Raw genomic sequence first — 15,421 nt, forward strand, 5'->3', positions numbered from 1 at the left:
AATCGGAATTCAAACTAAATAAGATGATATGAGAAAAAGATGATTTTTGAAATAATAATCTGAATCTATAGTACTGAAATTTTCACTTTTGTTATTTTTGTATAGCTATAGTTAGAAATATAAGTGAAAGAATATAATAATTAATTATGATATAGAAAAGCATCATCAAATGAAGCAAATTAACTAAAAAGTAGGATTAGAACTAGGTCGGTTTTCAAGTGACAATTTCCTGAGTCAGATTTTGACCAACAAACTATAGAAGTCGATATTAAAGTTCCGTATGATTTGAATTTCCATATAGTAATATTATTATAAGTTATGGCAAAGTTAAATTCTACTTTAAGCAAAAACTAGATTTTGACCCGCGCTTTCAAAGCGCGGGTTTATTTTCCTTTATTTTTTTTTTAAATTGACAAATATTTAGTAAATGTCATATTTTTATATATTTGTTTTTTTATAAAAGACTTAAGCTTTTTTATTTTTCTTTATCGTGTTTCATTTTAAAAGAGTATAGGTCAGAACACAATATTCGGACCCGAAGAACCAACCCGAAACCGACCCGAAAATCAGGGTCCCGAACCCGATCAGACCCGGGGTAAATATCCGAATGAGTTCTAAATTGCTATATCCGAAGAACCGGTCCCGAATCCGACCCGAACCGAGAACCAAATGAGTACCCAAAGATATCCGAAATATATCTAAAAATATATGTTATAATTATATTTATAATTATTTTAATTTTTTAATTAATTTTATAAGTTAACTATAGTAGTTATTTTCGGTAATTTGAGTATTTTTGGATAAAATATGATAGTTTGGATAAAAATTTACCAAAAAAACTGTATAAAATGTATATTTTTGGTTACTATTGAATAATTTGGATACAAAAATTTGAACCGAATCAGATATTTTGGTTACTTTAATAGTATAGATAACCGAACCCGTTAGATACTTTGGTTATTTGGTTATTTTGCAGGTTCTTATGCATGAGAACCGAACCCACCCGGACCCGGAAAGACCCGACTCGAACCCAACCCGAAATTTTATAATACCCGAATGAGGTTTAATTTCAAAACCCGAATGGAGTTTAATTTTAAAACCGGAAAAACTCGATATCCGAAAGAACAAATCCGTACCAGAATGGGTATCCGAACGTCCAGGTCTAATGAGTATTTATGTTTAGAAAATTAAACTTTATTTTTTAATGAATTAAGTTGGTATAACTCTGATATATTAAATTTATTATGTGGTTAATTTTTTAATAAAAAATATATACTTTTAATAAAGATTTATACTTTTCAATGAAAAAATTCAAATTTTTTTATGAATGCTTAAATTATATTAAAAATAAAAAACATAATAATTAAGTTATTAATTTTTGTTCACTACACAAAATATTAAGAATGGTTGAAAATAAATTATTTGAATTAGGGAAAAAAATAAGAATTGGATCTGATTTCTTAATCAGCCCAAATGGCCCAAGAGAGATGATGTGGGCAGTGGGCTGGATCCAAAAAAAAATGACCCAATAAAAATGTGTTATTAATATTATTTGATTGCCCTTAATGAAATAAGCAATGTGAATTAAAGAAAGGGCATGTTTAGTAAAAAATCCAAATGTGCTTGTACTTTAATAGTATAGATGGTTAAATTCTACATACGACATAATTAGCGAAAATTTATAACATAATCTATTAATCATCTAAACATGTAGAAACGCCTTATATAGCATACTGTTATAGACAAATAACATTTGTACCAGAAATATACATATATACTATCAAATCTAAACAGCATCATCTATCTTATTAAAATAGAAAATTTGTAATGGACCTAACTATTATTTTGTAAGATTTTAAATTAAATGCACACTATCTTATATAGGTATATGATATCCACATGAATTCATTAATAGACTGAGATTTTTTCTTTTATTTTGTTGGTTTAGGAAATAAATGGTCCAACGCTAATTAAAAGATTTGAAATATATTTATGTTCATAATCATACGATTAGCAACTCCATCTTTTCTTTATTTAAGTTAGTGCATAGTTGCATACGATTATTGTTTAAAATTGTCATCGGGCTCTACATAACATATTATGTACAAATATATGTACATATTCTATTTACCTCTATATTACGTAATGTGTAATATTATTAAAATTGAATTTAATACCACCAAACCTTAAGAATGCATATAAACATTTCTTTGAGAATATATCTTCTCTATTAAAAGAGAAGTATCATTTTTATCTAATATAAAATAGTCATATGATAATAATTTTATTATAAAATAATTTTAATTAGAATTTTATTAAAAAAATAAAATAATATAAAACCAAATTTTATTATATTAGTCTACTGTAAATGTTCATTATAATTTTTTGTCTACATAAATATATAAAATACCAAAATTTTAACAAATGTTTTGACTAATTATTTTATATTAGTTTAATATCTTAATAAAATTGAAATTATGTGTATATGCACGGGTCTGAATAATAATGTTAACTAAACATATAAATATAAATATAACTATTATAAAACTAAAAATATATAACACTAAAAAATATTAAATTTATTTATAAAACCTGTTTAATAGATTAACAAAATGACCCATAATTCTATATTTACAATTATGGGTGATTTCGCTTATAAGATATATTAGGAAATTGCCTTAGAGAATATTTGTGTAGTATATATTCGATTCATATGATTATTTACATAACAAATATAGATATCTCGAATTTTACTTTCAAAGAAAACATTTTATGGAAAAACACATTCACCAAGTCATTACAATTATACATAATATCTCGGTAACCATATACTGTGATTTGGTATTTATTATAAATTACTTAATTAGTTTAGTTAATATATCAGTGGTACATTATTGTTATCCTAAAACTAAACTATAAATACTGTTTTTCTACATCATTTTTACAACCCACGATCACCTCAAAATAATAATAATAATAAAATGACGAAACTAAACACTTTTTGTTTATATATCACACATATAATATATTAGACACCAGAATATAATAAAATTCACCGAGTAATTATGTAATAATTATTTTTTAAATAATTAACTTTATAATGTACAAAAAATAAAAAAAAAAGTTTTCATAACAATAAAAAATTATATCTCATGCTTCCAAAAAATATGAAAACCCGCCCGACCGGGCGGGTCATGATCTAGTAATTAATTAGTTTTCTACTGGAACTATAGGAAACTCCAAATCTCAGAAACCATAGAGGAATAAACATGCCGACAATTAACACTTTACACTCCCCCTAGAAAAAAAATCCAATTTGGTGACCAAAGATATATGGCTAGCTCACGCAACCAATGCTTAGGGTACTAATGTATATGATATTTTATAACACCATGGTTTATCTCGTCAGTTGGTTGGTTGATCACAAATCACTCTCGTAAATTTTATTTATATCAAGTTGTTGTGTGTCATGGAAGGCAGGTCCGTCGCTGTTTCGTCCAACACTTTTTATCATTTTGATATTCAACTTTGTTACTAATTTAATGTTTTTAACTAACCAACAAGCCTATATTTTAAATTTACATAACTACATATATATAATCACCAACCGCCGCAGTATTATTCCACGGCATACCAATTATTTTGTTCAAATTACACATCTCGGAAAGAAAAAAAATCAAATCTTTTCTCAATCATTTATAGTTTTATCTTTTGGTGAGAGAATCCATGGAGGTTACTCAATATAATCATTTTAATGAAGGTTCAAGTTCTAGGGTTTCCATGAACAAGAACTCACAAGTAATATCCAAGATCAAGCCCAAGATTCGCATCATCCATATCTTCGCACCTGAGGTCATCAAGACCGACGTCAAGAACTTCCGTTCACTTGTTCAAAGTCTAACCGGGAAACCCCCAGCCGGAGAAGCCAAAACCGATAAGAAGAGAGACAGATCGAGTATTCCGACGCCTCAAGAACCGGTTTACGGAGATCATCAGCCGGTTAATAGGCTTACGGGTTTCACTGGTTTATTAGCAAACGGAGGAGACCATCAGGTAAAAGAAGAATGGGGATCTGGTGATAGTTCTTCGAACCCAAACACCTACTTTGATCTAGAGGGTTTGATTCAAGATGTAGGAGAAGATTACTTCTCTTCATTTCCTATGAGATCTTCTTCTTCTCAAGTCGAAGGTTTCATATTCAGCAATAACCACAACACCAACAACAACTTCGATACAAAAGGTCGCAATTCGTCATAGTTAACCAGGGTTAACTTTTAGGGTTTCTCTGACTATGCATTCGCATTGGTTTGATGAGATCTTATCGTTTGAAGCAAGAAAGCTAACGAAGAAAGTCATGTTTTTGGGAACAAAGGCATACAAGTTGTATTTTGAATTTGATACAGTGAGAAATTGAAACTTTTGGTAGACTGACTTTGCCAAGGTTGAGGGATGTAATGAAACGTTTGATTTATTGTGCAGCCCTTCTCGGAGAAGCGACTGTTTCCAATTAAGCTGTGGTCGTCGGTCAGAAAACCCTATTTGTGTGTAACTGCATTTTATATGCTACTAGATGTGTAATAATAATTCTTTGGTGCGTGTATGGGATTTGATTATCGCCTGTATTTTTTGGAAAATAACTTGTATGGTACTTAGAAGATTGACTAAAATAGTTTTTACAGTATAAACTTTTACTGATTCTTTTGTTAGTATTCAACCGTGTAATATGATGGTTATTCAATTGACAATGATGACCTCGTACATAATTTGTTCTCTTGCTTAATATACCAACTGTTAAAGACCGTGCAATTCATCTTAATTCGTTAAATACTAGTAAATTACATATAGCTTATGAAATTTTGGCATAAATATAAATAATAAAAATAAAATAAGTTAATAACAAAATGGTCCTAATTTCAATGATGGAACTGTATTACAAATTGTAATAACCGTTTTATAATAATTTTCATTTTAAAGCTTTTACGCACATATTAAAAGTTATTATTTTCTGTTTTATTATTATTTAAAGTATTTTTATTTTGTAAATTTAAAAACTTAAAAACTAAAGCTAAAAAAATATATTTAATATATTCATTAAAAATATAAAACAATAATTATTATAAAATAAATTTTGAAGAGTAAAATTATAGTTTATATAAAATGGATGGAGTATTTAGATCTTATTAGATTCTTTACGAGGTGCGTTTAAAAAAATTCTTTACTGATGTAATCTTTCGAACACTAATAAGATTCATTTGTTAAACTAGTCCAGTCATGTTTTGTTGCACGATTTGATGAAAATGATAATTTTGAACCTGGCTTTTGTAGGTCTGGAAACGGTTGTGTTGCTTCAATGCTCATATGAGGAAATTGATCGGAACCGAGGGGTGTATTGAATCTGAAATTTGAAGTGATTTGATTTTTAATGAGTTTTGAGATGATTGCAGAAAAATTAGGGAATTTGATATGATTTTTGTTAAAACACTTTAAAATCTCATCTAAAATAGTGGGATTTAGATTTTTATTTTTATAACTAAGGAATTCCCCTCAAACACTCTAGAAACACTTAAAAATTCAAAAAATTCACGTTTGAATAACAGTGGATTTGTCATTTTAATACAAATTATTTAAAACTTTTAGTTGAATACATCCCTTAAGTGTCCGTTGAACAAGCCAACTAAATAAGGTTTGGTTTTCCAAATGTCAAAAAGGCTTGGACTGGCACTTGAGAGGCCCAAAAGTGATGGACTGGCTTGATGCGTTATGTAAGAAAGCTTCGTCTGCTTAAGCTACCAACGTGTCCCAAGTCTGTCTTCTCACTATTCCGGTGTTCCATTCTCTTCCACACTGAATATTTCTTTTTACCTTTCTTTTACTGACAGAAGAAACGTTGTTCATGTGTAAATTACTAAGACTGTTGATTGATGTTTGCATCATAGTCGTGATCAACTCGGTAACTATTCACTTTGATTCAGTTTTAAATTAAACATAGAGATAATGTAGTTAGTTGGTGTGATAGGTCATTGCTTTTGTCTAGAAATTTCCACGACTTACGAATATGACATTATTCACTAACATACTCAACCATCCTATTTACTTACATATTATATTTCTTTTGACTCCAGCTTTACAAAGCTTATCTAAGAGAATTTGAGATGGTTATGTCTAATGATTATAACAAATAAAGTAAAGAACAAAAAAAAAAAGAAGAAGCTACATAATTCTTTTATTCATATAGTGAACAAACATTACAATGGAACACACATAAACCAAAAAAAAAAAAAACAAGAACAATCAAAGAGTTCAGAGCTTCAAGAATCCAAGATAGCTCGATCGAGAGGAAAATAGATGCATACATATGTGGAAGGTGGCGAATATCATGATCGATAACACAAGTTTTATTTTTTAGATCATTATGTTTTCTCGATTTCCTCGCTATCTTAGCACTCTGCATCGCCATATCTAACTCAATCTGCATCCTCTCCATCTCCCTTTGAGCTTCCAACATCGCAGATAAGTCCGAAGCGGCAGAGCTCCTTCGACCATTGTTCCTACTAGTACTCCCATTTCCTCCTCCTCTCCTTGGCTCTTCCTTCTCCTCCTCCTCTACTGCACAAGAGTGTAGATGCGTGCCATAGTCACATTCCTTGCAATAATAAGACCAGAGATTATCCGGAACGGTCTCGTGGCATTCATCACAGTTAAAGATCAGACCGTTCTTGTAAGGACATGTACATCGTACTTACAGACAGAACAGTGGTAAGCAAACCCAGTTCCATACTCACCGCACGCGTCGCACGAGAAAGATGAAGACTCGTAAGTTGGAGAATAGAGCAGGGTCAAAGGGTGTTCCGGGTGAGACTTGTGACGGTTCTCGCGTGGAAGCTCGAAACACGACTTGTGCAAGAAGTAATCGCATTCCGACTTTGTGCACTTGAAAGCTGCGCCTATCAGGTCTAGTTCACAGCCAGAGCAAATGATCTCTTCCTCAGCTTGAGCTTTGTGACCACGCAACGGATGGCTGTGGCTCTGGTGCCTCACTGACGGTTTTCTTGAAGCCATTATGGATTTTAAAAACTCCTTTTTTTAATTTATTTGTGTTTGAGATGCTTGTTAATTAAGATAATGCGTTTCGATTGTATTTATAGTGATTATAAGTCTTCTTTAGGATGGAGTAGTGATGTGTTTTGGTTTGACTATTACCAAGTTGTAGCTTATATATTCACACTATATTGGGACAGTAATGTCACTACGCGCTAATATGACCATACGATCTATATATGTATATATGATTTATTCTTGTTTGGGATTCAAAGTCAAGAGGTGAAACTATTCTTCTTTGCACCCATCCATCACGGGACTGTTTTATGATAGTTATATGACTTGATGAAATAGACAATTGTATTGAAAATCCTGAATAGTGCATTATTCGAGCTGGAAGTCTATACAATAAAAGAGTTGACATAACTAAAGATGCGTGCGGTCAAATAACTACGCTCGGTCTCTAGTGCATGTCCTCTTCAATCTGAATATAAGAGACTAGCTAAGAGATATATGACTTTGGGAAAAGAAACTAAAATTCTCCAAATCATCTGCATATAAAAGACTAGATATGATATGACTTTGGGAAAAGAAACTAGAAATTACCATCGATACCCATTGTAAATCTGCTTTATTCGTTTTGATTGATAGAAAACAGATAACAAAAAACTATAATGGAATGTAACTAATATGGCTTCTTCTATATATGTTATTAAGAGTCAGATTCTCTTACAATGTTTTTGTAACAACCCATAAGTACCATATGATGATATAGTAAATTAATAGTGACTTAGCTGAGTCATTTACACTTAGGATTTCGACCAGGACCACCAAAGAAAAAGTAAACCCCCCAATGAACATCAGTGCCAGGTTTGATATTGTAACAATTTTCTTCACTCATAAAAGAAGAAGTTCCCACAGGTGGTTTCATAATTTCACCCTCATCAACTATCTCAATATTTTTGAAGTAACTAGCCTTCTCATATCCTTCCTCTGCAAAGCGTCCACTCCCCATCTTCGTTGTTGTATGTTGTGATCCATCTCTATAATTAGTTATTTCTCCTCCCCAATTCACATCTGTTGCAACATCTTTTAGAGTAGTAAACAAGGAGGAAGGCCAATACCCGACAAATATATTGTCATATACTTTTAACCACCAGTGTCCTGAACGTGTGTCCTATAATAATATAACAAAGTATACATTGTTAATTTGAATGTCTATAAGAGAATTCTTGCTAACATATTAAAGGTATTTCGAATTATTAATTTGAATTATTAACCCTCCATATAGATGTTGGAATCTGATATTGAGCACCACCGACGCTGGAGACAGGACTAACGGCTGCACCTATGGCAAAGTCTTGACTTACAAGAACAAAGCCTGGACACTTAAGATTGTAGCAGCCAGTATCCTGATATCCATCGGCCTGTTTAGTATTCCCAATCAACACCAAGAAAAATTGGTTCTCTTTAAGTAAATAATATGACTAACCAATAAAAAAATAAATAATTCAAAACAATGTTAAAAATATTTAACTCACAGTCCAGTAAACAAAATATCTGGGGTTGTAATCACCATACAAACCTTTATACACCTAATTAATAACAATTTCCATTAACAATAAGTAAATAAAAAAAATATAAATACATCAGTTATAAGAACAAATCAAGAACCTGCCATCCAGCTTCGATGCTGTTAGTGTCTCTAGAAGTGCCAGATACAAGCCATATCTGTGCTAGGCTGAACTCTCTTAGTGTTTGTACGTAAGGCTTCCATAAGCTTATAGTCGCCTTAGCTCCATGAAACCTTCCTTTTGTAACCAATACAGAGTGCTATATATACATACGCATACGTATTTAAGAACAAGTTATGATGAGTTTGAAAGTGATTAAATGTGAGATATATGTACCGAATGTGTGCGCTTGGTTCTAGGTTTATTGTCTGGTTTAGGTTGAGGGAAGCTGTTAGGTTCCTTTTTTCCATATGTTCTCATCGATTTTTCTCGTAATATATCTTCTCTTCTAGTTCTTATGATTGGAATACTATTTTTTGGACATCTTCCATTGGTTCTCCAAAGTTGAGTCACCACATTAGATTTGTTTTGGGTGTTTAAAGATTCGTTGTTCCATTCTTTTGGGAAAGTACTTGGTCTCATCTTCAACACAACAATGTTAAAACAATAATAACAAGTTAATCATTAGATATGATAACCAAAACACTTAGTTTACCATTTAGAATAGTATTAATAGATCTAAGTTTATGTCCAAAGTTACTTTTTTGGAAAGATAATTTAGATTTATAGACTTGTCACAAAAAATAGTGAATGCTGGCTTTTAGTTTTAAAAAAGCTACGAACCAAATGTTAGATTTTATGTTATAAAAGTAATTGTAATAATAATCACGGTAAAAAGAAGTGATTTTCTAACCTGAATGGTGTGGTTTCTGAATAAAGGATGATCATAAATGGGATGGTTTTTCATATGAACGCAGTCTATAATATCTCCATCCGGACTCTACACAAAGATTATCCAATGTATGCAACTAGAGATTAACGATTAACAAAGATAGAAAAATTAGTTATGTATAGTTATGTGTAAATTCACAAGTATAATTAACCTTGATGGACTTAAGAGCATGTTTGTTAAGTTTTTTCAAAAGTCGATCTACTTGAGCATCGTCAATATTGGAGAACTCATTTCCGGTTACTATTGTCGCTATGACTATAATGATGAGCACAAAGCTTGCCATCATTCGATCTTACTAAGTGTATACAAAATGTTTTTTTTAAGTGCTTCACGGTATTTGGTTGATAGATTATTGAGCTAAATGCTTTATATATATCAAAGAAAGGTCACGTTACACCAAAAAAAAAGAGAGAAAGGTCACGTTATCTTTACCAATTTTCACAAGAAAATCTCAATATTTTTATTATTATTAATAAAAATAAAGAAACTTAATTAGAATAGAAAACAAAATCCAATTATAGCATATATATATATTGTGCCTTTAAATAGATTATAATTTCCTTTTGTTGTTAAAAACTAATTTCCTTTTAGTCGTATACAAAATTAATTAATGTAATATACAGATTCGGACAGATGTTAATAATTAAAGATTACAAAATATGATAAGTTGTGTTGACATTTATCAAGTAAATACAATTTTAGTAGAAAAATAATGAAAATACTGTTTTGTAAAAGGTTTTGTAGTTACATGACAAACTGGAACCTGTTTGTTACTTTCCTTCAGATTTTGACGAATATGTCTTTATGCACGATATATAAGATCTTAAATGTTTGGCATCCTGTATGATAGTGAAAGCTCTTTGATTTAAAGTGAAACTGATTCAGTGCAATAACGTTTATATATTTAATTAATTTTGCTCCATTACGTTAGTTTGACGTTTTTTTTCTTTGATCCTATCTTCCAAAATGCGATTTACACAAAAGTAAGTTTTCTGTTTTATGTGTATCCATTGTTTGTATAGGTATTCCTACGTCAATACTTGAACGATGCTAAACTTAAACAAAGTTGCAGAAGATAATTAGCATTAACTTAGAGAGATTGAACTTAAACGTATGTATAAGATATACCAAGTTGCTAATTACAACCAGATGTTAATTAGAATCTCCGTGTCTACAAGTTATCTTTATCTTAGATTAAACCAAACCGCGTCTACGGATACTACTTTTGTCTCTTAATTAGTCTTTAACTTTGCAGCCCAACTAAGTTCAAATGTCAACGGTCTTCCCAAATTAGTTCAAATGTCAACGATCTTCAATACATATATAAGATACATATACACATCATCATACCATATAATGAAACATTCTTAAATTAGCGAAACCCGCATGATACAGCGACTTGGTTAATTAATAATCCTCAATTAAACCAACGCATAAAATTCATCAGATTATGCCATTTTGGTATATATACCTCAACATCCTTGTCCCACAAAACACTAAAACCAAACTCATAATCAAAAACATTCTATATATGGCTTCAAGAAAACCAAAGGCCAAACCTGTTACTCGCCAATCTGTGAGGCACCAGAGTCACAACCATCCATTGCGTGTCTTTAAAGCCAAAGAAGACGATGAGACCGTTTGCTCTGGATGCGAGCTCGATCTTATCGGGCAAGCTTTCAAGTGTACGAAGTCGGAATGCGATTACTTATTACACAAGTCATGTTTCGACCTACCTGGTGAGACCAATCACAAGTCTCACCAGGACCACCCTTTGACCTTGCTTTATTCCCCACCAGATGGCCAATCCGCCTACACCTGCGACGCATGTGACCAATACGGATCTGGATTCACTTACCATTGCTCCAACTGCAAGTACAATCTTCATGTGGGATGTGCGTTTCTCCCTGAGGCCATAGAGCGTGAAGATCATGAGCATCCACTCACTCTTCTTTATTGCACACCGTGTAAGGGTCGTGAAGACACGACCTTCGTTTGCAGCGCTTGCGAAGAGACTATTTCTGAAGATCTCTGGGGGTATTACTGCATAGGATGTGACTATGGAACACATGTGCATTCATGTGCGGCATACGAAGATCAAGAATCAAGTGAGGAGGAAGAAGCAGAGGAAGAAGGAGAAGCCAGTTCTCCAGCTTCTAGGATAAAGTCTTTGATGAAGGCTCACACTACAAGAAAACACGCAGATACTGAGGGACTTTTTCCTCAGTAAGTCGTCGGAATAACCGTATTCCGACGACATACCGAGAAAAAAGGTCCTCGGAAAAAACTCCTCGAAATTTCATTTTCCCTCGAAATTTCCTCGAAATTTTCTGACGGAATTTCGAGGAACAGTATTCCGAGGAAATTGTGAGGACGAGGATTCGTCACAAAAGTCCTCAAAATTTTCCTACGGACGTGGTCGTCGAAATATTCTGAGGGAACCCTTTCCTCAGAATTTTCAAAAAAATAAATAAAAAAAAATATTAATTTTTTTAATGAAATTCGAAAATATAAAATATAAAATAAAAATTGAAATTGAAAATATATTAGATAATATTATTCAAAATTGTACAAATTAAAATATATTAAAAATTAGTTTTAATAAATAAAAATTTTAAAAATCCAAAAATAGTTTTTAATCACAAAAATATAAATATATAAAAAATATTTTAATAATTACTATATATAGTTTTTAGTATACATGATTTATACATATATATATATATATATATATATATTTATAAAAAATTACAAATCGTTTATAAATATAGAAAAGGGTTTTTAAATATTTTTTAAAATTTATAAAAAACGTTTTATTATTACTGTAAACTTTAAAAAACGTTTTAATATATATAAAAATAGTTTAATAATTACAAAAATAATTTAAATATATAAAAGGAGGTTAAATATATAAAAAATAGTTTAGTAATTACAAAAACGTATTAAAAAATCATATACACATTTTTAAAAGTCAAAAAACGTTTTAAAAAATCAAAAAACGTTTTAAAACATGAAAAACGTTTTGAATTTTAACCAAAACACAAAATAAATCGAAAAAAATAAAACAACAATTTCATAATTACAAAAAAAGTTTTAATATATATAAAATAGTTTAATAATTACAAAAATAGTTTTAATATATAAAAATAGTTTAATAAGTACAAAATAGTTTTAATATATAAAAAATAGTTTTAAAAATCAAAAAACGTTTTAAAAATTCAAAAACGTTTTAAAAAATCATATACACATTTTTAAAAAAAAAAAAAACGTTTTAAAAAATCAAAAAACGTTTTAAAAAATCATATACACATTTTTAAAAATCAAAAAACGTTTTAAAACATGAAAAACATTTTGAATTTTACCCAAAACACAAAAGAACTAAAAAAATATATAACAACAATCCAAACAACAATCCAAACTTGAAAATCCTAAGCTATCCATTCAATCCTAGAATTTCTTTTCTAACAACCTAAATTTCGAGATCTAACATCCAAAGAATCGATCTATGAAGAGAGGAAGAGAAGAGAGATGAACTTACATGATAGGAAGAGAGGAGAGGAAGAGAGGAGAGGAAGAGAGGGGATTTGCCGCGCAGAGGAAGAGAGGAGAGGAAGGAGGCCGCGCAAGAGAGGAGAGGAAGAGAGGAGAGGCAGAGAGAAATGGGGAAGAGAAGAACGTAAAACCTAATTTATGAGACGTCCGATGGACACTGTCCGTCGGAATTTCCTCACAAAATTTAATAAGGTTCCTCGAAATTTCCTCGAAATCTTCTAATCTAATTTTCGCGAAATGTTTGGCGGCTAGGATTGCCGGGTTAATGAAAAATATTCCGAGGAAAGCAGGTTCCTCGAAATTTCCTCACAATATTGTGAGGAAATTTCGAGGAAACAGGGTTTGAAAGCAGGTTCCTCGAAATTTCCTCACAATATTGTGAGGAAATTCCGAGGAAACAGGGTTTGAGGTTTTGAAAACATCGATTTTTTTTCTTCTATGTCATTTCTTATACAAATATAATTCATACTAATGAGGTTTCTTTGTATAGATGATCATAAACAATGAAATAACACAATTACAAAAATAATTGTAAGTATTTAAAACTTACAATTATTTTTGTAATTATGTTATTTCATTGTTTATGATCATCTATACAAAGAAACCTCATTAGTATGTTTCAATGTTTCCTCATAAACAATGAAATAACACAATTACAAAAATAATTGTAAGTATTCCCTTTAACGTTTATTAAAATGTATAAGTGTTTCTCTTATGTTGTGTGGTTTTCGTTCAATCCGCAAAACATTATTTTCGGTTTAAAACCCTAAAGTTTTGACTTCATAATCTGCCTAAGACACTTAATGAAGGTTATATACATGTTATTCAATCCGCAAAACGTTGTTTTCGGTTTAAAACCCCTTATTCCTCGAAATTCCCTCGGAATATTGTGAGGGAATTTCGAGGAAATACCGAAAATCATTTGTTTCGTCGAAATTTCCTCGAAATATTTCGAGGGTATTTCGACGAACAAGGGGTTTTAAATCAAATCCCTCAACCGTGAAAGGACATTCCGAAGAAATTTCGAGGAAATCCTATTGTCCCTCGGTATTCCCTCAAAAAATACCGAGGAAATGTGTCTTCCTCGCAATTTCCTCGAAATTTTTCGAGGAAATACCGAGGGAAACCACATTTCTTGGTTTCCTCGTATTTCCTCGATTTTTCGTCAGAAAATTCCGAAGAACTCATTTTCCCTCGGTATGTCCCTCAGAATATCGATGTTTTTCTTGTAGTGTCAGGACGAGATGGCAGCTATGCAGCTAGAGGCACGTATTATGAATGATGCGAATGAGGCTGCGCTTGATCTTTGGGATCATCCAAAGCGGAGATGCTATTGGTGATCAACAAGGAAGTATATTATTTAACATTTTTACAAAAAAAAAAAAAAAACAACAAGGAAGTATATTATATAATATTATATATGAAGATGTGTGATTGATTCTTTCTTTGATAAAGTTTCTTTTCGGAAATAAAAAAACTGTGTATGTGTGTGAGTGTGTATTTGTATATTTTCTGAATATTTTTTTCTTTTTGGAACAAATTTTTTCGGAATATGTTGTTTACGTCGAAATGTACATTTTCTTGCTTTGTTTAAACTTGGTTGCATTTATATTCGTCCAATAATTACAGATTTTAAAGATTTATTCTTACATTTATATCCGCCCAAACGTTACACTTCAAATCGAGCATATTGAAACGATTTTGAGATGGGTGTTTGTTAATATGTAAAACAATTGCATAATTGCATTCTTGATTGTCTCTCAGAAATTTACAATCTACACCAAAACTAAAATAAGAAAACATTCCTCTAATCTCCTAAACTGATACAATCTTTTTTTTTTTAATATCTCCCTCAAATTAAATTTCAAAAAAAAAAATATCTCTCTTCAAATTCGAGCATAAAATTTTATTCAAGTTTTTTGGAAAAGACACAGACAATGTTAGTTTATTAGGAGTATAATTTTTGGAAATATGTTAAATTGATATTTTGCTTTTTTTACAACATTCTTTTACTTGCCAAAAAATAAACAAACAAATTGACTTGTGTTAATGATCAACGATATAAAAAACTGATGATGCTACTAAATTATAACAATACTGAATTAGTCAAAAAAATATAAAAATTGATGATACTACTAAATTTTTGATACTAGTAACTAACTTATATATATGCATTACAAATTTATATGTTAATTTAGTTTATCTAGTTTTAAAAAATACATCCATAATATTAAATCAGAATCCTTCATAAAATTACAGTATAACTTCTTTAAATTAATAATCTATAAATTAATATCTCTATAAATTAATATAATTTCATAGTTTCAAATTGAGTTTTTGGTTCAATTAGTATTTCGATAAATTA

The 15,421-nt window shown here is 30.7% G+C and overlaps 3 protein-coding genes and 1 pseudogene across 3 annotated transcripts; 2 read left to right on the forward strand and 2 right to left on the reverse strand.

The window, feature by feature from the left end:
• The first annotated feature begins 3,646 nt into the window (after nt 1-3,646).
• Nucleotides 3,647-4,660, forward strand: LOC108810676 (VQ motif-containing protein 18-like). Its single transcript, XM_018582777.2, has one exon. It carries the CDS (start codon nt 3,727-3,729, stop codon nt 4,255-4,257), a length of 531 nt encoding a protein of 176 aa, XP_018438279.2. The 5' UTR covers nt 3,647-3,726; the 3' UTR covers nt 4,258-4,660.
• Nucleotides 4,661-6,201: 1,541 nt separating this feature from the next.
• Nucleotides 6,202-7,176, reverse strand: LOC108809441 (protein VACUOLELESS GAMETOPHYTES-like; annotated as a pseudogene).
• Nucleotides 7,177-7,837: 661 nt separating this feature from the next.
• LOC130496624 (uncharacterized) lies at nt 7,838-9,790 on the reverse strand. Its single transcript, XM_056988841.1, has 7 exons — nt 9,656-9,790; nt 9,466-9,552; nt 8,949-9,194; nt 8,713-8,871; nt 8,580-8,633; nt 8,319-8,465; nt 7,838-8,215 (listed from the first exon to the last, which is right to left on the reverse strand). The coding sequence occupies exons 1-7, from the start codon at nt 9,788-9,790 to the stop codon at nt 7,838-7,840; spliced, it is 1,206 nt and encodes a 401-aa protein (XP_056844821.1).
• Nucleotides 9,791-10,833: 1,043 nt separating this feature from the next.
• On the forward strand, nt 10,834-11,995 carry LOC130496156 (protein VACUOLELESS GAMETOPHYTES-like). The gene has a single exon (XM_056987991.1). The coding sequence runs from the start codon at nt 10,955-10,957 to the stop codon at nt 11,732-11,734; it is 780 nt and encodes a 259-aa protein (XP_056843971.1). The 5' UTR covers nt 10,834-10,954; the 3' UTR covers nt 11,735-11,995.
• Nucleotides 11,996-15,421: the final 3,426 nt, after the last annotated feature.

This window comes from Raphanus sativus, chromosome 6 (assembly GCF_000801105.2).
Source record: "Raphanus sativus cultivar WK10039 chromosome 6, ASM80110v3, whole genome shotgun sequence".
In the NCBI taxonomy this organism is placed as follows: Eukaryota; Viridiplantae; Streptophyta; class Magnoliopsida; order Brassicales; family Brassicaceae; genus Raphanus; species Raphanus sativus.

What these genes read in the sequence shown, in the direction of transcription:
- LOC108810676 (XM_018582777.2), top strand. Translation starts at nt 3,727, where the DNA reads ATGGAGGTTACTCAATATAATCATTTTAATGAAGGTTCAAGTTCTAGG.
- LOC130496624 (XM_056988841.1), bottom strand. Translation starts at nt 9,790, where the DNA reads ATGATGGCAAGCTTTGTGCTCATCATTATAGTCATAGCGACAATAGTA. An exon ending in GATATTTTGTTTACTGGACT is followed by an intron (nt 8,466 to 8,579) that starts GTGAGTTAAATA and finishes AATACTAAACAG; the next exon opens with GCCGATGGATATCAGGATAC. An exon ending in TTCCAACATCTATATGGAGG is followed by an intron (nt 8,216 to 8,318) that starts GTTAATAATTCA and finishes ATATTATTATAG; the next exon opens with GACACACGTTCAGGACACTG.
- LOC130496156 (XM_056987991.1), top strand. Translation starts at nt 10,955, where the DNA reads ATGCCATTTTGGTATATATACCTCAACATCCTTGTCCCACAAAACACT.